This window comes from Gorilla gorilla, chromosome 1, assembly GCF_029281585.2.
Source record: "Gorilla gorilla gorilla isolate KB3781 chromosome 1, NHGRI_mGorGor1-v2.1_pri, whole genome shotgun sequence".
Classification (NCBI taxonomy): domain Eukaryota; kingdom Metazoa; phylum Chordata; class Mammalia; order Primates; family Hominidae; genus Gorilla; species Gorilla gorilla.
In genome coordinates this window covers 239,868,914-239,890,153 of record NC_073224.2, presented here as the reverse complement: position 1 = coordinate 239,890,153, position 21,240 = coordinate 239,868,914, and the positions used below count along the sequence as shown (strand labels likewise).

Genomic DNA, 21,240 nt, shown 5'->3' with positions numbered 1-21,240 from the left:
GCCACGGCCGACTCCGGGGACAGTCGGTGGAAACGTGGGGCGCGGGGAGGGCGCGGGGAGGGCGCGGGCCCGCCCGCTCCAACCATCCCGGCCGTTGCGCAACTCAGGGCGTTTGCAAAAACCACGTCTGGGAGGACTTGGCCGCAACGCGGCGAACGGGCGCGCTCGGGGAGTGTGGGCGGCGGCGAATGAATGAGCGAGTGAACGAATGCACGCCCGCGAGAGCGCGGGGTGACCGCGTGGTTGCGTGCGCGCCTCCCGGGGCGCCGCGGTAGAGGTAGAGCGCCTGCGCTCGGCGGCGGGCCGGCACTTTGCAGCCGCTCCCTAAGCCGGGCCCCGCCTCCGCTCCCCGTCTCTGGCCGCCGTGGCGCGGTGCCACTGCGCAGGCGCAAGAGCGGCCGGGGGTGGGGTGGGGCGTGACCAGGCCGCGTCCGCGCGCGCGCGCGCACAGGATTCCTGCGCTGGAGGCCGCCTCTGACGCCACCGGCTGGGCTCCGCCATGAGTTCGGCGCCGGCCTCAGGCTCGATGCGCGCGCGCTATCTTGTGTACTTCCAGTACGTGGGCACCGACTTTAAGTAGGTTTCCCGGGCGCAGCGGCGGGCGCCACGTGGGCCCGGGCGGAGGCGGGAAGGAGGGCGCGGGCGGGCAGGCGGATGTCTCTGGACGCGGGTTCCAAACGTTCGGGGGAGGAAGCGGCCCTGGCCTCAGAGGGCGGCGGAGATCCCAGGGCAGGGCGCCCCCGGTAACCTCCGCCCGCTTCTGCCCGCAGCGGGGTCGCGGCCGTCAGGGGCACTCAGCGCGCCGTCGGGGTCCAGAACTACCTGGAGGTGAGCTCAGCCGGTCACGGGACGCCCGGTGAGGGCTAAGGAGGAGGCTCCCGCCCGCGCGTCCCCGGGGTCCGGCCTCGCTCACCCGCCCGCCCCGCGGCTCGGTCCTGCAGGAGGCCGCTGAGCGGCTGAATTCCGTGGAGCCGGTCAGGTTCACCATCTCCAGCCGCACGGACGCCGGGGTCCACGCCCTGAGCAACGCGGCGCACCTGGACGTCCAGCGCCGCTCAGGCCGGCCGCCCTTCCCGCCCGAGGTCCTGGCCGAGGCCCTCAACACACACCTGCGGCACCCGGCCATCAGGTGAGCCCGCGACCTAAGCAGCCCCTGGGGCTGTGGCTTCCCCACTCCATCTGTGGCGGGCGGAGGCTGGAGATCTGAGACAGACTTCGTTGTCTGGTCGGAGCTCGAGGGGGAAGGAGAGCCAATGTGACACCGCGGGCGGGCGGGGTCGTTCCTCCGGTGAGCTTTACCTGCCGCCATAGGGTCCTGCGGGCCTTCCGAGTGCCCAGCGACTTCCACGCTCGTCACGCAGCCACGTCCCGGACCTACCTGTACCGTCTGGCCACTGGCTGTCACCGGCGTGATGAGCTGCCAGTGTTTGAACGCAACCTATGCTGGGCTCTCCCGGCAGAGTGAGTGTGGCCCTGACAGCGGGGAGGGGGCGGGCAGGCCGGCCCCACCCTCCTGACGGTCACCCTGGTCCCTGAAGCTGCCTGGATGTGGTCGCCATGCAGGAAGCCGCCCAGCACCTCCTCGGCACACACGACTTCAGCGCCTTCCAGTCCGCTGGCAGCCCGGTGCCGAGCCCCGTGCGAACGCTGCGCCGGGTCTCCGTTTCCCCAGGCCAAGCCAGCCCCTTAGTCACCCCCGAGGAGAGCAGGTGAGGAGGGGCCCCTGGGCTGTGGCCCTGCCCTCAAGTCACGTGTTGATTTTAGCTCCAGCACCTCCCCCAGTTCTAAGGCAAGGTGAGGCGGGAGGCAGGCAGCCGGGAGTCCTCAGGACCTGGACAGCTGGAGGGGAGTCGCCCGGACGCCCCCCAGCCTCCAGCTGTGCCCTCCCCCAGGCTGGGGAGCAGAGAACAGGGAAGGCTGCTTGTCTCTGAAAAACCCCTGCCATGCCTGATGGAAGAATGTTGGCAGCTACTGGAAAGGTCTCACTGGTGCCAGTGGTTCTGGGGTGGTTTCTGCTGCCCCCAGCACTGTCCCGAGGGCCACCCACCAGGTGGCAGCTTCTGACCAGAACCTCCCCTATTGGGGTGAGCCCTGAAGGGAGGAAGAACTTCTGCCAGCCCCAGACTCCTGTGGCAGAGCAGCAGGTACAGGACTGGGGGTCTCTGGCACCCGCACCAGCCACGTTCCCAGACCCTGCACCAGGACCCTAGGTGAGGGCCCAGGGCAAGCCCCTCTGGGATGGCCAGGCTACCTGCCCAGCCTCCAGGATCCTGCTGCCTCCTTGCCCAAGCATTGCTTCTCTGGTTTTAAGCCCTTCCAATGGGCCTCACTGGGGGCAGGAGATCAGCCAGGGCCCCTGGTGGCCAAGCTAATGGGAACCAGGCTTGTCTTGAGGCCCACTCTGTCACTCTCCCGTCCAAGGCCACATAGTAGGCTGGGGATGGCAGACACTGCCCCACAGACACCTACAGGTACATGTTTTTCCAGGAAGCTACAGTTCTGCAACCTGGAGTTTGAGAGCCAGTCCTTCCTGTATAGACAGGTGGGCTCTGTTCTGGGGCTGTCCCCAGGGGGTGGCGCTGAGGGTGGGCAGGCCCCTGTGCAGTCTTGGCTCTGGGTCGTGGGCGGCTCTGGGTCACAGGTACGGAGGATGACGGCTGTGCTGGTGGGTCACGGGCGGCTCTGAGTCACAGATGGCTCTGGGTCACAGGTACGGAGGATGACAGCTGTGCTGGTGGCCGTGGGGCTGGGGACTTTGGCACCTGCCCAGGTGAAGACGATTCTGGAGAGCCAAGATCCCCTGGGCAAGCACCAGACACGTGTAGCCCCAGCCCACGGCTTATTCCTCAAGTCAGTGCTGTATGGGAACCTCGGTAAGAAAAATAGGCACGAGAAGCTCCTGTCATGTGCCCAGTGACTACTGTGGCCAAGGCATGGGGTCGGGGGGCCAGGGGCCACTGACTGCAGCAAGACAACTGGGGGTGAAGGAGCCCCCACCCAGGGCTGCAGTCCCTCAGCCCAGCCCGTAGCCCGTCCTGGGCTGGCCCACTCCCTGGTCATGGGAGTGGTCTCAGCGGTGGGGAGGGTGCTGGGCCGGTCTTGCCCCAGGCCGACGCAGGGTCTGGTCCGTCCACAGGTGCTGCCTCCTGCACCCTGCAGGGGCCACAGTTCGGGAGCCATGGATGACCCTGGACACTCAGCCAAAGTTAGGCCACACCAGGCCCAACCCTGTGCTGGTCAAGCCAGGGCAGTCACAGCTGCTTGGGGCCCACAGCACTGCTGCCTGGTCTCCACAGTAGCCTCCCTGCCCGGGTCCCAGCACCCTGGATGCCCGTCTCTGTCCCAGGCGGGATGGGGCACAGTGCAGGACACAGCCATGTACACCAAGAAGAGGGTACCCAGTAGTCTTTTGTTCAGCTTTTACTGGAAACTGCTGTCTAGGACCACCTGCCCTAACCAGGAATAAAGGCAAGACAGCCTGGACACCAGTTTGTTTCTTCAGCTGGAAACAGCTGCCTGGGCAGGCACGTGACACAAGGCCTCTGTCCCCAGGGATGGGACCTGCAGGGTCTGTTCACCCACGGCACCCACAGTCCTGAAGTGCAGGCCCAGGTCTGTCCAGCTGGGAGAGGGCAGAGGTGGTGGCTGGGTGAGTTGCCGGCCTCAGCTGGGGGCCTGGGGGAGGCCCTTCTTCAGCAGAGACGTGAGGAAGCTCCCCAGCTCCTCATCCTAGGGCAGAGGCAAGAGCATTGTGGGTGGTGCAGAACAGGGAGGAGTGGTGACACCTGTGCTGACCGCGGTGGGGTGGGGGGTCACCCCTTACCTGGTAGGTCCAGGAGACCAGCAGCACCTTGGTGCCTGGGTCCTCAGAAGGGGCGGCTGCCTGGATGAGGATGGACTCCACTGTCACAGAGCCGTCTGGGAGGTGCTGCACACAGTGGTCCTTCAGGATGCTGTGGGGAGGCTCGGTGAGACCCTGCCTGGCCCCCAGGGCCCAAGGGAGTGGGGGGGTGGGGCCGGGCGCCCACCTCTTGAGGTGGCTGTAGACGCGCAATGCCGTCTCCTGCTCCTTGCGTGTGTCATGCAGGTGCACGCGGCAGGTGAAGCGCAGCTGGTGCTCAGCCAGACCCAGCTCTTTGAGGGCTTGCTCTGAGGACACCAGCCGGAAGTTCTGTGGGGCAGGGACAGGTCAGGGAGCGCAGCAGCGGCCCTCCCCCCTCCAGAGACCGTCCTGGCACTCACGCTGTCCTTCATGATCAGGGTGCCGTGCAGGAGCCGAGGCTTCTTGGCGTCAGGGAGCAGCCCTGCGGAGGAGGCGGCAGGAGCCATCAATGTGAGGGCCACTCCCAGCCGCCTGCCCCGAGCACCCTGCCCTGCCCAGCCCGCATACCCTGCGCCATCTCCCGCTTCAGCAGCCCCAGCGAGATGCCTACAGGGATGCTGGGGCTTGTGGGCAGCGTCACCGTCTCGCCATTGGCCGGCATGTAGCAGCTGACCCCTGGACCCCGGGGGAAGAGAGAGCCTCAGCCCAGGCTGCCCGTGCTGACCCGAGGTGGGCCCCACGCCGCCCGCCCGGCTGCCTACGGAGCTCCTGCTCGATCTTCTGCTTCAGGAACTCCATCTTCTTGGCCTCGCCATGCACCAGCAGCACGCTCTCTGGCTCTGCCTGGCCCACCAGCTGCATGATGCCCTTGGCGTCCGCGTGTGCGCTAAATGACATGTACTCCACCTGCATCTTGACCTCCAGCTGCAGAGGCCACGGGGCGTGGACAGCGATTACCACCAGGAGGTGCCTCTCGGCCCTGCCAGCCCAGTGCGGGGTCGAGACTCACCACCTGCCGCCCCTCCATCTCGAGCTTCCGCTGCCCGCTGAGGATCTTGTGGCCGACGGTGCCCTGCACGCAGTAGCCGGGCATGATGACCTGGGGGCAGGCACAGAGCTCACAGCCAGGGGACTCCAGCCTTGGCACCTCAAGGCCTTGCCCGGGATGCCCCCACCTGAACCCCTGGAAGCTGTTTCCACCTGCCAGTGGCGCCCGACCAAGCCTAGCTGCAGACTCCAAAGGGCTCAGGTTTTGGCACAAGACTGTCCAGGGCTGGGCTGGGGCTGTTCTGCCCGAGGTGGACAGGCTGCGTCACAGAGAGACTGAGCAGCTCCAGGCGGACATCGCCCCCGTTCCCCAGCAGCAGCAGCCACGTCCCTTGGCCAGCACGAGGCCAAGCCAGTGAGAGCTCAGAGACAGCATGGGTGGAAGGACAACCCGTCGGCCTCCAGCTTCCAGATTCCCACACCTCACCATGCCCTCACCATGTTCTTTTCGTTTCCGGCCCATTTCCGGAAGATCTGCAGGGACTGCCCAGCGTGCAGCATTCCTGGCGTGGCAAACACAACCTACAGGACACACAGGGCCGGGTGGGGGGTCAGGGCGGCAGATGCCCCCCACCCCCACTGCAGGCTCAAGCCCAGACACCTGCGGAAGACAGGAGACCGACGGATGTGGATGTGCTGGCCAGCCCTGCCGCGGGCCTCACCATCGGTCCTGGGTTGTCAGCAAAAGCCCGGTCGAAGGCCTTGATGTGCTTGAACTCAAACATGTTCCTCTGCACGAAAGTCTTGCGGATCTTCTGGTTGGTCCAGGGGATGAACAGCTTGTAGTAGTGGTTGGCCTTCTCGGTCAGCCCCGTGGAGAAGTAGATGGGCACCTTCAGGTTCATGCGCTCCCTGGGGACCACTGGCCCAGTCAGCACAGTGGCCACAGGGGAGGATGCTGCAGGGCAGGACTCGGCCGCATCACCCCCCACACCCGTGTCTGCACAGCCCATGCACTGGCCAGGTTGAGTCCAGTCGCGACCATGGGAGGCCAGTGCCCTCAGCCTATGTCCCATTAAGCCCTGCAGCAGCCGGGCTCAGCGGAGAACCAGGAACCCCTACAAGAGCCGCACACAGTGGAGCTGATGGGATGTCACAGGCCTCCTGGGGTCACACAGCACACGAGCGGCCCCCCAGGACAGCAGCAAGCAGGGCCAAGATGCCACCGCTACGCTGGACAGGGCTGCCCATCAACTGGACTGTGTTCAGGCCGGGCCAGGGGCTCCTTAAAGAGCCGTCCTGGCGGCACCTACCAGAAGGTCTCCAGGAGGATGCAGAGCTCCTGGGCGCGGCCCAGCGCGAACACAGGTATCAGCACCTGAGGGGGACACAAGGCAGGAGCCCTGGGCACGTGGCCCCTCGACACAGCAGGCAGCGTCCAGTGAGGGCACGGCCAGGTGCCCAAGAGCTGCGGCCTCATAGGGACCTTAGCCTCTCATCTGCTCCCAGTCCCGTCCCAGCCGCTCTCCAGAGACAGAAGGGAGCCGCATGAGAGACAGGAGGGAGCCGCATGAGAGACAGAAGGAGCCTGGCCAGGGCTTCGTCCGCACCTGAGGTAGGAGGGAAAAGGGGCTCCCTAGGAAAGGGTCTCTGAGTTTTTCTCCTCAATGCTGAGCAAATCTTCCTCCCTCCCTGCCTGAAAATGCAGTACCCCCCCACCCTGAGACCCTGACCCATGCCAAGGGCAGCCAAGCCTGCCAGAAAGACCAGCCCAACATGGCCGAGGGCCCATGTCCCCACCCCTGCTGCAGCTACCTTCCCACCACGCTCCACGGTCTCGTGGACTTTCTTCAGGAAGTCTCGCTCCCGGCAGCGCTTGGAGTCACGGATGGTCGTGGCGTACGTGGACTCTGTGATGAGCAGGTTGGGGCGGCACTTGTCAATCCAGGCAGCTCTGGAACACGGGGGTGGGGGTGTGAGCCACGATGCACTGTCCCCACAGTTGCAGGGCTGGGTGTGACAAGCTGGACCCCAGTACCACGCCCAGCCGCCTTCCTAGGTCACTCTGGCTGGAAAGAGCCAGCTGGTAAAATGCTGTGGGCAGCACACTTGGGAAGAGAGAGGAGAGACAGAGGCACCCACCCAGACACTTCGGAAGAGCGAGACAGAGGCACCCACCCAGACACTTGGGAAGAGAGAGAAGGAGGGACAGAGGCCCCCGCCTGGACCCTGTGCCTTCGCGCATTTGGGCCCAGAACGAAGGGGCTCTCCAGGCCGCACAGGACATGGGAGACACTGCCAGGCTGGCCACTGAAGGGCTGGCTCCCTGACACCTGCAAGGGTCCTGAGCTCCAGGGGGGCCCACGGGACAAAAAGACACCTCAGCCTACTTACCCTAAGTGTCGGTCTGGGGTCATGTTATAATCACCCTGGTGAACGATCAAGGATGCCATGAGGAGGGTGCCTCCCACCCCAGCAGCCCCTCCCGAGCCTCAAGCCCTTCCACTGACCGTGTAGACCACAGACTCTGAGCCCACTTTAATCTGGAACATGGCTGCCCCCAGCACGTGGCCTGCATAGTAGGCCTTGATCTCCAGCTCATCATCTACCTGTGGAGGACAGGGCTGCGCTCAGGCTGTGTCCTCACAGCAGAGGGGCGGGGAGGGAGGGAGGCGGGGGACGGGAAGCGCGGGAGGCGGGGGGAGGGGAGCGAGGGGGTGGGGGCGGGAGCGAGGGAGGTGGGGGCGGGGAGGTAGGGAGGCAGGGGCGGGGAGTGAGGGAGGCGGGGGCGGGGAGGGAGGCAGGGGCAGGGAGTGAGGGAGGCGGGGGCGGGGAGGGAGGCAGGGGAGGGGAGTGAGGGCACTGCACTGAGCTTTTCAGTCCCTGTTGCTCACACACAAGCATCCAGTTCACAAGGGACGGGCAACGTGGACAAAGAACGAAAGACAACGGACAGAAAACTGAAGGGACCTGAAATTGGAGTTTCCAGCGTGGACTTTGAATACATGACAGAGAAAAGACAAGGTTCAGAATGTTGGCGGCCAGGCCTAAGGTGGATCCCTTGGGGTCAGGAATTGGAGACCAGCCTGGCCAACATGGTGAAACCCCGTCTCTACTAAAAATACAAAAGTAAGCCAGGTGTGGAGGTGCGCGCCTGTAATCCCAACTGCTCAGGAGGCTGAGGCAGGAGAATCGCTTGAACCTGGGAAGTGGAGGTTGCAGTGTACTGAGATCACGCCACTGCACTCTAGCCTGGGCAATGGGGCAGGACTCCATCTCGATAAAAACAAACAAAAAAATACTGGGCTAGGCACAGTGGCTCACACCTTTAATCCCAGCACTTTGGGAGACCAACGTGGGCAGATCATCTGAAGTCAGGAGTTCAAGACCATCCTGGCCGACAAAGTGAAACCCTGTCTCTACTAAAAATACAAAAGTTAGCTGGGCATGGTGGTGGGTGCTTGTAATCCCAGCTACTCAGTAGGCTAAGGCAGAATTACTTGAACCCGGGAGGCGGAGATTGCAGTGAGCTGAGATTGTGCCATTGCACTCCAGCCTGGGCAACAAGAGCGAGAGTGTCAAAAAAAAAAAAAAACTGGCAAAAAACTAGACTTCTTTTAAATTAAATTTATTCATTTAAAACTTGCCGGGCACGGTGGCTCATGCGTAATCCCAGCACTTTGGGAGGCTGAGGCGGGTGGATCACCTGAGGTTGGGAGTTCAAGACCAGCCTGACCAACACGGAAAAAGCCCGTCTCTACTAAAAATACAAAATTAGACGGATGTGGTGGTGTGCACCTGTAATCCCAGCTACTCGGGAGGCTGAGGCAGGAGAACTGCTTGAACCCGGGAGGCGGAGGTTGCAGTGAGCCGAGATCACGCCACTGCACTCCAGCCTGGGCGACAGAGCGAGACTCTGTCTCAAAAAAAAAATAAATAAATAAAATTGAGAGACACGGTGGGGCTGTCACCCAGGCTGCAGTGGCGCAATCATGGCTCACTCAAACTCCTGGGCTCAAGCATCCTCCCGCCTCCACCTCCGCCTCCCAAATAGCTGGGACTATAGGCACACACCCACCACGCCAGGCTAATTTAAAAACAAAATTTTGGCCAGGTGCAGTGGCTCACTCCTGTAATCCCAGCACTCTGGGAGGCCAAGGCGGGTGGATCACCTGAGGTCAGGAGTTCAAGACCAGCCTGACCAACATGGTGAAACCCCCGTCTCTACTAAAAAAAAAATACAAAATTAGCTGGGTGTGGTGGCACACGCCTGTAATCCCAGCTACTCGGGAGGCTGAGGCAGGAGAATCGCTTGAACGCAGAAGGTGGAGGTTCAAGGTGAGCTGAGATCGCACCACTGCACTACAGCCTGGGCAATGAGAGCGAAACTCCGTCTCAAAAAAAAAAAGAAAAAAAAAAGAATTCAACGGATGAATTTAACACCATATGACACATAACCAGAAGAGAATCCATGAACTGAAAGACACCAGAGGGAATATCCATCAGGAAACAGGAAAGACAAACAGATGACGGAGTTTCAAGAGGTTGAACGTCAGGCTCTCGGGGTCCCTGGAGGAGCAGGAACGGGGCAGAAACAACACCGGAAGAAACATGATGAAGGCCTCAAGCCACAGATCCAAGAGGCCTCAAACTCTGAACAGGCTGAGGATACATGTCAGCCCATCGGAGCACAAGCACCAAAAACCAAGGCTCGTGCTCAGACCCTACGGCTGCCCATGCCCAGAGACAGAACGTTGTTTGCAAAGTGCAGAGACAAAATACTGTCAACCTAAAATCTTACACACCTAAGGGAAAAAAGTCCTTTAAGAACGAGGATAAAGTAAATCCATTTGCAGGCAAATAAATTTTTTTTTTTTGAGCCGGAGTCTCGCGTCTCGCTCTGTCTCCCAGGCTGGAGTGCAGTGGTGGGATCTCGGCTCACTGCAAGCTCCGCCTCCCAGGTTCAGCCATTCTCCTGCCTCAGCCTCCCGAGTAGCTGGGACTGCAGGCGCCCGCACCACGCCCAGCTAATTTTTTGTATTTTGTTTAGTAGAGACGGGGTTTCACCGTGTTAGCCAGGATGGTCTCGATCTCCTGACCTCGTGATCCGCCTGTCTCGGCCTCCCAAAGTGCTGGGATTACAGGCGTGAGCCACCGCGCCTGGCCAAGGCAAATAAAAATTGACAGAATTCAGCACCAGCAAACCCACACTCATATTCTTCAGGCAGAAGGCAAATTATCCCAAGTAAAAAGTAGAAAAAATGCAGGATGCCCAACAAAAAGGATAAATATAGAAATAAAACTAAGCAAATGTTGGTGTTACCAGGCATTAGACATGATGTCTTTCTGGGTTTAAAATGTACTGAGGGAGTTGCCAGGCGTGGTGACTCATGCCTGTAATCCAAGCACTTTGAGAGGCTGAGGTGGGAGGATCCCTGGAGCCCAGCCCAGGAGTTCGAGAGCCTTAGCAACACATACCCCATCTCTACAAAAAATACCAAAATAAATTAGCTGGGCGTATGGACACATGCTTGTAGTCCCAGCTACTTGGGAGGCCGAGGTGGGAGATCACCTCAACCTGGGAGGCTGAGGCTGCAGTGAGCCAAGATCACACTCCAGCCTGGGTAACAAAGTGAGACACTGTCAAAAAAAAAAAAAAAATTAAAGTTTCACAACAAAAAAGATAAATATACTTCATTTTGACAAGTTCAATCAGAAAATTAAATGTTCCAAAATACATAGATACCTAACATAGTTTCAAGAAATATAAAAGCAATACCCAGAGATTCCAATGAGACACAGACAAACCCATAATCTTTGTCAGAAATGGAATTTCACCTGTCACTCGCTGATTTAACCTTCACTTCTTCCCTGACATACACCCAGAACCAGGCACCCTCCAGAGCTGGCCCATCTCCCCTCCAGCCCCTGCCTCCCTGCCCGGCAACACCCCGGGAGCTCCAGCGAGTCTCTGGCCGCTCCAAGCGCTCTGAGGGCACCAGCCTGTCCCACTCTGGCCATTTCGGCGCCGCTCGGACAGAGCCAGGTGGGTTCGTAAGCCGGTGCATACCCCCACCCTGCACGTGCTCTCCCGGGTCGGCGCCCAGTCTGGTCTGGGACCCGCGTCCTCACGCTGACGCCTCCTGGTGTCCCCACGGTGCTGGACGCAAGAGTGAGGTGGGGTGGGCTCACCCTGAGGCCCCAGCCTTCCAGAGACTGTGTAGAACGGGCGGAGGGCATGGCTGGTGTGGGGGTGGGCAGTGACTGTGCCAGCTGTGGCCCTGGGAACCTAACCTGGACCGTCTGGTGGAGGTGGACAGCCACCACCTTCTTCATGCAGTCTTTGATCATCTGGGAGGTGAAGAAGTTGGCCTCGCCCTTCTTGTCTACGGCGATCTTGCGGTAGTCCTCCAGCAAGATGGGGCAGATGGCCTGGGTGGGGTGAGTCATGTAGATGGGCCCGTCGTAGCCCACCATCTCGCTGAAGTAGGGGAGTGCCCCGCAGTGGTCCAGGTGGAAGTGGCTAGGGGGACGCAGCACAGGTCAGCCTGGGCCCACCCTGCCCCAGCCTTCACCCCCGCTCTGGGCTTGTGGGTCACCGGCCCCTTCATTCGCCTGCCGTGCACCAGGCCCCATCCCGAGTACCGAAGAGTCAGTAATGAGCAAACACAAAACTGTCTCCCTGGAACTTTCAGTCTCAAAGTCTAGCAAGGCAATAAGCAAACGGGAAATTGAACACGTCGGTGATGGCGACATGCTCGCGAGACAATGCAAAGCTGCTGAGGGAACCACACATAGGGGAGCCGCTGGCTTTTCAGGCAGTCAGGACAGGCTGAGTGGAGCTGCAGGTGAAGGTGGCACAGACCTGAGGGCAAGGGCAGCGCCTGGCAAGCCCCAGGAAGGCATTGGGGACCCCACCGTGTCTGAGAAGAAACCACAACCACGAGGGGCTCAGGGGCAGCTGAGGACGCTGCCTCCGGAGAGGAGAAGGGGCTTCTCCAGGCTTCACGGGCCTGGCTGCTGGGGAGGACAGGGCAGGGAAGGGCAGAGGGGCCAGCAGGAGTGCTGTGGCCGTCCAGATGAGGCCACCCAGACCAGCGGGTCATGAGCTGCTGAACCCTAAAGGCTGGGGTCAGGGCAGACTCGGGACTCTGGAATCGCCAACAAGACAGTGGGGTTTAAAGATCCTGAGACAGTGAAGGCATCAGAGAGGGTGAAGCCTGGAGGGCCGGGTTCAGAAAGTAGGGTTCAGAGGGCAGGGCCGGAAGAACAGACAGAGACCAGGCCATGTGTGTGACCAGTAAGGCAGGCAGGGAGCAGATCCTGGGGCCTAGAAGCCCCCTGAGGATCAAGGATGGCACAGGCCCGTTGCCAAACGCTGCCGAGACCAAGCAAGGTGGCCCAAGCCCCACAGGCACAGACATGGGACCCTCAAGGCCCCCAACAGGAACCCACCTAATGATCACGCAGTCCAGGAAGTCTGTTAGGCGGCCGTTCTGGGTGATGTAGGAGAAGTCAGGGAAGCGTCGCTGGGAAGGATGTGGGGGTTTCAGGTTGCACAGTGGTCTCCAGGCAGCATCTGGGGCCACCCATGCCCCAGGGAGGGGCCCCCAGGAAGGGGGGTTCTATGTGCAGACTCAGGCTGGGCACTCCCATCCCGCAGGTGGCACCAGGACCCCTGGCTGCTCACAGCATGCGGAGGGGCCGAGGTTACCCCCAAACTCACTGACAGATGTGAGCTGGAAGCTGAGCCCAGGGTCTCACGGAGCCCAGCCTACAGGACGCCGGGGCTGGGGCTCAGCGCCAGCACAGGGGGACCCCGCCACGCAGGGGCTCACCTCGGCCAGGCCCACCCATCCCTGCTCCCCACAGGGTGCAGCCGTCCAAGCACAACCACTGCTGCCCACCACCCCACTGTCCCGGCTCTGAGGCCCAGGGTCCAGCTGTGGATGGCCGGCTCTCCCAGCCTCTGGGCCTCCTGCCCAAGGGACTCACGTCGTCATTGAAGCCCATGTGCATTCCACAGTCCAGCATGACATTCTTGCCCGCAATGGAGACCAGGATGCAGCTTCGGCCCACGTCCTGGCCGGCCCCTACTCGAGGGAGGGCAGATGAGAGTCACTGCTGCGCCCCCCCGCCCCCAGCCCCCTGTGCTGCCTCCCCAAGCTCTGCAGGACCCCAGTGCACTGAGGAAACCGGACCAAGTCTGCTGTGTGGACAGACACACGGGCCAAGAAGCAGGGCCACCCCTACTCACAGGAAAGGGGACACAGGGGACCATGCCCCACACCATCATGTCCAGGGTGGAGGCTGGCAGCCCACACACCCTCCCCCGCCAGCTTCCCCTGGCCTCTTAAGGTGGCCACGGCCTGCTGGCTAAGTAGTGGGCAGTGTGCTGTGGTCCTCAGCCTCCAACAGAGACAATGGCTGGTCTGTGGGGCCAACACCTCAGTCAGAGTCACTCCTGGGCTGTGGCTGGACCCCCAGCAGAGCTGCAAACCAATGAGGCCACCTTCTCCAGGATCTTTCCCCAGGCAGGCAAGGCAGTGACTGACTAAGTGCTGGCACTGGGTGTTCTCTGGTGGTGCGGCTGTGGAGGGGCGCCACACAGCCTCAGCCATGCCATAGCGAACACGGTGCCAGTGGTCCAGCAGTGGCCAGCGTGGCAACACGAGCCTCACACCACTGCACACCATGCAGCCCCCAACACAGACCCTCATCTGCAGCCCTCCCACACTCCTGACAGCCAAGCAGCCCTGCCCAGCTGCTCCAGCCAGAGGCCTTGGCCAGCCAAGGCACACTCAGCCCCCTCATGTGGCCTGGGGGCCCGAGGGAAAGGGTCACGGCCCCTGCACAGACTGTGTCTGGGCGGGAGTCTGATGGCAGTGAACAGTTTTCCCCTTGAATCCCACCCACCTCCCCCTGCCAGCCACTCGAAGTGTCCAAAGCCAGCACCACACATCAGGATGACGGGGCCACAGCCGAGGGGCTGCCTGCCACAGAGAGGGGGTCTCAGGTTCTCTTCCAGGCCTGTTCCTGCCCCCGCTGGGTGTGAGCTCTCTGAGAGCAGGGTCTCAGCTGTCTCCTCCCTCTGCATCTCCTACCCCAAGCCACGCCAGGCTCACAGAGGCCCTCTGGCACCTGTGGGAAGGGAGGGCCGCCCCTCTTCATGGCCAGGGACCTAAGGCCACAGAGGCACTTGTGGCACACGGCCCCGAAGCGTGGGGCCGGGGCTGGTTTTCTGAATTCCAAAGCCCAGTCCTGAAATACTGGCAGTCCCCCCTCCCGACAGGACCCACAGTGATCCCAGGGAGGAAAGCGGAAAGGTGCAGGAATAGAGCCTGGAGCTATACGAGGGGACAGGGCTCAGAAGACAGGAGGAGATATCCCTGTCAGCAAGGAGACAGACGGCAGACAAACAAGACACCCGAAGCACGCCAGACGAAGGTTACTATGACAGAAAAGAGCAAGGTGAGAGAGTGAGGAAGCCTCAAAACTTCCAGAACCATGACAGGAGACTGCTCCCAGAAGCCAACTTTTGAGCAGGGGAGGGGAGGGGTAGGGTGGGGGAGCGGGAGGGACGGGGTGGGGAAGGGACGGTCCAGGGGAGGGAGAAGAAGCGGGGCGGGCGGAGGGGGGACAGGCAGCAGGGAGGGACAGGCAGGGCGGAGGGAAGGGACCAGCGGGGGGGAGGGACGGGCAGGGTGGGTGGGGGGACCGGCGGTGGGGAGGGATGGGCAGGGTGGGTAGGGGGACCGGCGGCGGGGGGGGGAGCCACACACAGGCCAAGGCGTGGGAGTGACCCCCAGGACACAGCAGTGGTCCAGTGAGCGCGGACACGGAGCCCGAGGCAGTCCCTGGTGCAGGGAAGCGGTGAAACAGGACTTCAGCTTTGATGATACCTTGGCTGAGGTGACCTTGAGAATATACCCAGGTACAGACTGGGGGTAGTTGAAGCCACATGAAAGATCAGAAAGATCAGATGTCCAGAGAGTGGGCAGAACAGGCAGCCGAGAGGCCAAATGGGAAAGGGGCAGGCTGGGAGGACCCCACGGAGGACCCAGAGAGCAGGGGAGGGCAGTGGGGCCCATGCAAACAGCTGCAAAATGCCATGGGGTGTGCACAGGCCAGGGGTGTTCACAGCACAGTGTCCACACCGGGGCGGGGGGCACCCTCCAAGGAAGCGCTCACGCCATGGGGAAGGACATGGAATCCCGTCCTGGTGTCTGTGCTGGAAGGTGCCCTCGACCCCCTGCCCGGTGGAAGGACCAGGTTCCAGGACAGCACAGGGCAGGCACCTGCAGAAAACGCTAAGGACATCAGGATGACTGGCCACCAACACCATGTCCCTCCAGCTGTTTCTGAGGCCCTTGATTTTGACTAATTTTTTCCTTCTTTGCATCGTTCTATACTGTTACGACTTTGACTTTTTTTTGAGACATGGTTTTGCTGTCACCCAGGCTGGAGTGCAGTGGCACAATCATGGCTCACTGCAGCCTCAACCTCCTGGGCTCAAGCAATCCTCACAACTCAGCCTCCCAAGTAGCTTGAACCACAGGCACACACCACCACGCCCTGCCAATTTTTGCATTTTTTTTTTTTTTTTTTGGAGTGATGGGGTCTTGCCATGTTGGCTAGGTTGGTCTTGAACTCCTGGGCTCAAGCGATCCTCCCACCTCTGCCTTCCAAAGTGCTGTGATTGCAGGCGTGAGCCACAGTGCCCAGACTGTCAGGACTTTTAGGAGTACATATTTGCGTTTTTTGCTATTTTTTTCAGTGTTGCAGAAATCAGGTAAAACAAGAGCTAAAGTGAGAGTTGATTGAAACTCGGGCGTGAGCACACACAGTGGTGGACAGAAAGCAAGAGGTGAGGAGGCAGAAGCGGGGCTGGGGGGCTGAGGGGCTTGGGGGGTTAAGGGGCTTGGGGACTGGGGGGCTGAGGGGCTGGGGGGCTGAGGGGCTGGGGGGCTGAGAGGCTGGGGAGCTGAGGGGCTGAGGGTCTGCTGGGCTGAGGGGCTGGGGGCTGAGGGACTGAGGGGCTGGGAGACTGGAGGGCTGTGGGGCTGAGGGGCTGGGGAGCTGGGGGGCTGGGGGGCTGAGAGGCTGGGGAGCTGGGGGGCTGAGAGGCTGGGGAGCTGAGGGGCTGAGGGTCTGCTGGGCTGAGGGGCTGGGGGGCTGAGGGGCTGGGAGACTGGAGGGCTGTGGGGCTGAGGGGCTGGGGAGCTGGGGGGCTGAGGGTCTGCTGGACTGAGGGGCTGGGGGACTGAGGGGCTGGGGGGCTGAGGGGCTGGGGGACTGAGGGGCTGGGGGGCTGAGAGGCTGGGGAGCTGGGGGGCTGAGGGTCTGCTGGGCTGAGGGGCTAAGGGACTGAAGGGCTGGTAGGGCTGGAGGCGGCAGCGCGCGGCACGGGGAGGTCAAGGCACCGACGAAAGCGCACAGCGAGCGCGAAGGCCCATCTGCGACGTCCCCTCACGGCCGCCTGAACCTCTGGGCTCGCGTTCTCGCGTCACTGCCGGAGGCCCGGGGTGCAAGGACTAGGCCGCCTCTCGGCTCCCACCAGGGCCCGCGCGGGGAGGAGGAGACCGGAGGACGCCTGCGGCGCGCACCTGGCTCCACGAGAAACGGGAGGGAGCGGGGCGCCCAGCCCGCCCGGAGCCGCATACGGAGCCCGCCCCACAGCCCTCCCGGCGGCTCCCACTCACCCAAGGGCGTGACTCTGATCTCAGGCATCGTCTCCGCCGCGCTCCCGGACCTGCGAGGCCCGCCTCCGGTGATGTACTGCGCAGGCGCAACCACTTCGCTGCAACTTCCGGTGCGCTAGCCGGAAACGCGGGTCGGGTCGCCGGGCCTCCTGATTGGGCGGCATCCAACCAATCAGGGCGGCGGATGAGGGCGGCGGATGAGGGCGGGGCGAGGGCGGGGCGAGGGCGGGGACGGGGCCCGGACGGCGGCTACGGCCCAGGTGAGCGGCTCGGACTCGGCGGCTGCACCTGCCCAACCCAACCGGCACGGTCCGGAAGTCGCCGAGGGGCCGGGAGCGGGAGGGGACGTCGTCCTAGAGGGCCGGAGCGGGCGGGTGGCCGAGGACCCGGCTCCCGCGCAGGACGGAGCCGTAGCTCAGGTCGGCCCCTCCCCAACACCACCCCGGGCCTCCGCTCCTTCCTGGGCCTCTCGGTGGAGCAGGGACCCGAACCGCTGCCCATCCAGTCTGGTGCCATCTGAAGCCCCCTTCCCAGGTGAGACTTGTAGCGCTCGCTCGACAGGGTCTGGTCCCACCCACAAGGCCTGGGGCGCCGTGGGGCCCCGTCTCCTGCTGGCCCCCCAGCCTGCTGTCAGCCACCGGGCTGTGTGCTCAGGCCGCCCTCGCGCCCGGCCCTGACCTTGGGCCGTTGGGCTGCCCTGGGAAAGGCCTGGAGGTGTCCTGGGTCACCTTCCTGGGCTGGCAAGCTGCCTGCCTCCTGCACAGCCACTGCCCTTCCTGTTATTCCCGAGCCACCAGCCACAGCTCTGAGAGGCTCCTGGCAGCTTCTGTTTGCCACTGGCTCGAATCTGGGCAGGAAGGCAAGGCCCGCAGAATATCTGGTGACCAAGAAGGAAACCCCAGAGCCTCAGAGACCATCTTCTCAGCGGACAAAATTAAGGCCCGAGGAGGGGAGGGGCGTGCTGGAAGTCTATGGGACTGCATCTTTCTGAGGCCCAGGAGCAGCCATCCCCCACACCTGAAGCCCGGTGAGCTCACATCTGGGGCCTCCGCCTGGTGCCAAGCATGCAACCCAACCTGTGGGGCCTGCAACGCCAGGCTTCAGCACCCTCCGGGCACCAGTGCTCCAGCAGCCTGGGCCACGGGCTGGGCCGGGCTTGCAGCCCATGATCCCTAGTGATGAAGGGCCCAGTCCTAGGGCGCTGAGCAACCTGCCCACCTGCTCCTGGCCAGGAGCTCTCACCACGGCTGGGTGCCCTTCCCCCTCCCCCACCGCTGGAGTCGCTGCAGCCAGGGAGGCCAGGACAGGGCTCCCAGCACCAACCGGCCTAGGAACCCCCAGGCCCTCTTCCTGGTCGAGGTGGAATGCAGCTGACTCTCAGGTTCCCCAGAGCAGGTGCGGGCCCGTGGGGCACCCGGGGAGACAGGGCAAGGGTGCTTGGCAACACTCACACAAAGCATGGGTGCCTGGATGTCTGTGGATCTGTGGAGTGACTATGTGAATGCCAGCAGAATCCAAAGCAGGGCCTGGGCCACTCGTGGAAGGCTCCCTAGGGCTAGTGCAAGGGCCTCGTGGCAATCTTCTGAGTGGTAAAACCCATCTGTGTGGGACATGTAGTTTCAGCGACAGGAGTGAAAACACGTGTCCATCCATCCAGCAAGTGCCAGCCCTACAGCCTCTTTTCTGCTTTTGGGGATGTAGCAGTGAGGAAGATGGGGCAGCCTGCCCGGCAGCGTCCCCCCACCCCCGGCCCCACCCGTCTCTGCTTTCTGCTGTGTCTGTTTTCTTGTCTAGGACTTCAGAACTTCCTGTCTTTGTTGTCATCTGACCCCACCCCAGATGGCTGCTCGCACTCCCCATGCACCCAGATGCCTAGGACAGTGCTTGGCTCTCGGCAGGGGCTTAGTATTTCTCCAGCTGGTAAAAACAGATACAGCATCTAGAGAGAGAAACAAAAACAAACAAAAAAGCACCAGCAGAGACATCTGCTGCAGACAGCGGGGCCTAGTGGTCTGATAAAGCCAGAGGGGGCCACTCCCGGGGTCAGGGACTGACACGGAGTCAGTGGCCTGATCCACAGGAGGGGCTGTGCCAAGGTCCCTGAATGCGCAATCCTGATGAAGGGTGGGTCAGGGTGGTGTGCCTGAGAGCCTGCGGCTTGGCTGGGAGCAGAGCCAGGCAGCTCCTGGGAGGAAGCTCCATGAGGGGCATGAGTGTTCAGTGAGCGGCAATGGGATCGCAGCTATTTTGTTCCCCTCCACACACAGAAAATGAGCCACAGAGCAAGCTGATCCCAGCGACACAGCCCCCCAGCCCTACTGTATTTCCGTTCCTATCAAAAAATGGATGACTCGGAGACAGGTTTCAATCTGAAAGTCGTCCTGGTCAGTTTCAAGCAGTGTCTCGATGAGAAGGAAGAAGTCTTGCTGGACCCCTACATTGCCAGCTGGAAGGGCCTGGTCAGGTGCGTGCGCCAGGGCTGCCTCCTGAGGTGGGCGCTCCCCTGGCCCGAGTCCCATATGTGGCATCTCCCTCCAGACTGCCTGTCCCCACCAGCTTTGCTGCCCGTTTCCAGATGGGTGTGAGTCCCCGCAGGCTGGGCAGTGTCCCCTGCACACCAGGCGGGCTGCCCCAGGCCTGGGCGAGGACTCGAGCCCCGCTCCCTTCCACAGGTTTCTGAACAGCCTGGGCACCATCTTCTCATTCATCTCCAAGGACGTGGTCTCCAAGCTGCGGATCATGGAGCGCCTCAGGGGCGGCCCGCAGAGCGAGCACTACCACAGCCTGCAGGCCATGGTGGCCCACGAGCTGAGCAACCGGCTGGTAGACCTGGAGCGCCGCTCCCACCACCCCGAGTCTGGCTGCCGGACGGTGCTGCGCCTGCACCGCGCCCTGCACTGGCTGCAGCTGTTCCTGGAGGGCCTGCGCACCAGCCCCGAGGACGCACGCACCTCTGCGCTCTGCGCCGACTCCTACAACGCCTCGCTGGCCGCCTACCACCCCTGGGTCGTGCGCCGTGCTGTCACCGTGGCCTTCTGCACACTGCCTACACGCGAGGTCTTCCTGGAGGCCATGAACGTGGGGCCCCCGGAGCAGGCCGTGCAGATGCTAGGCGAGGCCCTCCCCTTCATCCAGCGTGTCTACAACGTCTCCCAGAAGCTCTACGCCGAGCACTCCCTGCTGGACCTGCCCTAGGGCCGGGAAGCCAGGGCCGCACCGGCTTTCCGGCTGCGGTGGCCAGGGCCGTGAGTCCCGTGGCAGAGCCTTCTGGGCGCTGCGGGAACAGGAGATCCACTGTCGCCCCTGTGAGCTGAGCTGGTTAGGAACCACAGACTGTGACAGAGAAGGTGGCGACCAGCCCAGAAGAGGCCCACCCTCTCGGTCCGGAACGAGACGCCTGGGCCACGGCTCCCCCTCGGCCTGTTACACGCGTGTGCAGCCAGGCCTCGCCAGGGTGCGGTGCGGTGCAGAGCAGAGCAGGCAGGGGTGGGGGCCGGGCCCGCAAGAGCCCGAAAGGTCGCCACCCCCTAGCCTGTGGGGTGGATCTGCGAACCAGGGTGAAGTCACAGGTCCCGGGGTGTGGAGGCTCCATCCTTTCTCCTTTTTGCCAGCCGACGTGTCCTCATCTCAGGCCCGTGCCTGGGACCCCGTGTCTGCCCAGGTGGGCAGCCTTGAGCCCAGGGGACTCAGTGCCCTCCATGCCCTGGCTGGCAGAAACCCTCAACAGCAGTCTGGGCACTGTGGGGCTCTCCCCGCCTCTCCCGCCTTGTTTGCCCCTCAGCGTGCCAGGCAGACTGGGGGCAGGACAGCCGGAAGCTGAGACCAAGTCTCCTCACAGAAGGGCCCAGGAAGTCCCCGCCCTTGGGACAGCCTCCTCCGTAGCCCCTGCACGGCACCAGTTCCCCAAGGGATGCAGCAGGCCACCTCCTGCAGCGGCCGTGGGTCTGCACAGCACGGCCCAAGGCCCCCAGGAGCTGGGACTCTGCTACACCCAGTGAAATGCTATGTCCCTTCTCCCCCCGCCCCTTGATGCCCCCTCCCCACAGTGCCCAGGAGACCCACGGGGCATGGAACAGGAGGGTCTGGACCCTGTGGCCCAGCCAAAGGCTACCAGACAGCCACAACCAGCCCAGCCACCATCCAGTGCCTGGGGCCTGGCCACTGGCTCTTCACAGTGGACCCCAGCACCTCGGGGTGGCAGAGGGACGTCCCCCACGGCCCAGCAGACACGCGAGCTTCCAGAGTGCAACCTATGTGATGTCTTCCAACGTTAATAAATCACACAGCCTCCTGGGAGGGAGACGCTGGGGTGCACTGGGTGCCTGATTTCCTGCAGGGGGACACGGGCACCCAGTGAGGGCGGGGAGGGCCCTCACCTCAGGGACACAGCTGAGGTGGGTGCACCTAACTCCAAGGGAGCTGAGGCCCCACTGCCAGGCTCAGGGGGCTGTGTTAGCCCCAGGGCTCAACAAACACCCTGAGAAAAGGCCAGCCTTCGGGGCAGGGCTGCTGTGTGCCCATCCTCCCAGAGAGGTCCCATCACTATGCCTGTTGTACAGGTGAGATAACAGAGACACAGGGTCACCCAGAACCAAGAGGCTGGGTTGGGAGGACAGTTGGGAGAGCAGACATCCGCCTCTCCATGCAAAAGAGGAGAGGCCTGCGTGGGATGTGTGCGTGGAGGTGGGGGCCACTCCCAGCCACAACAGTGGCCTGGACAGAAAGGGG

At 62.6% G+C, this 21,240-nt stretch overlaps 3 protein-coding genes across 7 annotated transcripts; 2 read left to right on the top strand and 1 right to left on the bottom strand.

The window, feature by feature from the left end:
• The first annotated feature begins 3 nt into the window (after positions 1 to 3).
• On the top strand, positions 4 to 3,483 carry PUSL1 (pseudouridine synthase like 1). The gene is made up of 8 exons (XM_055382113.2): positions 4 to 576; positions 771 to 828; positions 942 to 1,129; positions 1,312 to 1,461; positions 1,539 to 1,709; positions 2,488 to 2,542; positions 2,711 to 2,873; positions 3,137 to 3,483. Exons 1-8 carry the CDS (start codon positions 500 to 502, stop codon positions 3,184 to 3,186), a joined length of 912 nt encoding a protein of 303 aa, XP_055238088.1. The 5' UTR covers positions 4 to 499; the 3' UTR covers positions 3,187 to 3,483.
• Positions 3,406 to 16,723, bottom strand: INTS11 (integrator complex subunit 11). Of its 2 annotated transcripts, XM_055382091.2 has the most exons (17): positions 16,513 to 16,723; positions 12,806 to 12,903; positions 12,266 to 12,339; positions 11,105 to 11,333; positions 7,321 to 7,419; positions 7,205 to 7,239; positions 6,626 to 6,764; positions 6,124 to 6,188; positions 5,533 to 5,722; positions 5,309 to 5,392; positions 4,833 to 4,922; positions 4,585 to 4,747; positions 4,391 to 4,498; positions 4,243 to 4,304; positions 4,029 to 4,171; positions 3,824 to 3,953; positions 3,406 to 3,729 (listed from the first exon to the last, which is right to left on the bottom strand). In XM_055382091.2, the coding sequence occupies exons 1-17, from the start codon at positions 16,538 to 16,540 to the stop codon at positions 3,664 to 3,666; spliced, it is 1,803 nt and encodes a 600-aa protein (XP_055238066.1). In that variant the 5' UTR covers positions 16,541 to 16,723; the 3' UTR covers positions 3,406 to 3,663. The 2 variants fall into 2 exon arrangements, with proteins under 2 accessions (XP_055238066.1, XP_055238071.1); XM_055382096.2 differs by lacking the exons at positions 11,105 to 11,333; positions 12,266 to 12,339; positions 12,806 to 12,903 and adding an exon at positions 15,002 to 15,108 and having other exon boundaries at positions 16,513 to 16,588.
• Positions 16,724 to 16,729: 6 nt separating this feature from the next.
• Positions 16,730 to 20,814, top strand: CPTP (ceramide-1-phosphate transfer protein). Of its 4 annotated transcripts, none has more exons than XM_055382122.2 (3): positions 16,730 to 16,772; positions 18,780 to 18,976; positions 19,185 to 20,814. In XM_055382122.2, exons 2-3 carry the CDS (start codon positions 18,855 to 18,857, stop codon positions 19,705 to 19,707), a joined length of 645 nt encoding a protein of 214 aa, XP_055238097.1. In that variant the 5' UTR covers positions 16,730 to 16,772; positions 18,780 to 18,854; the 3' UTR covers positions 19,708 to 20,814. The 4 variants fall into 4 exon arrangements, with proteins under 4 accessions (XP_055238097.1, XP_055238094.1, XP_063559540.1 ...); XM_055382119.2 differs by having other exon boundaries at positions 16,747 to 17,046; XM_063703470.1 differs by lacking the exon at positions 16,730 to 16,772 and adding an exon at positions 17,199 to 17,907.
• Positions 20,815 to 21,240: the final 426 nt, after the last annotated feature.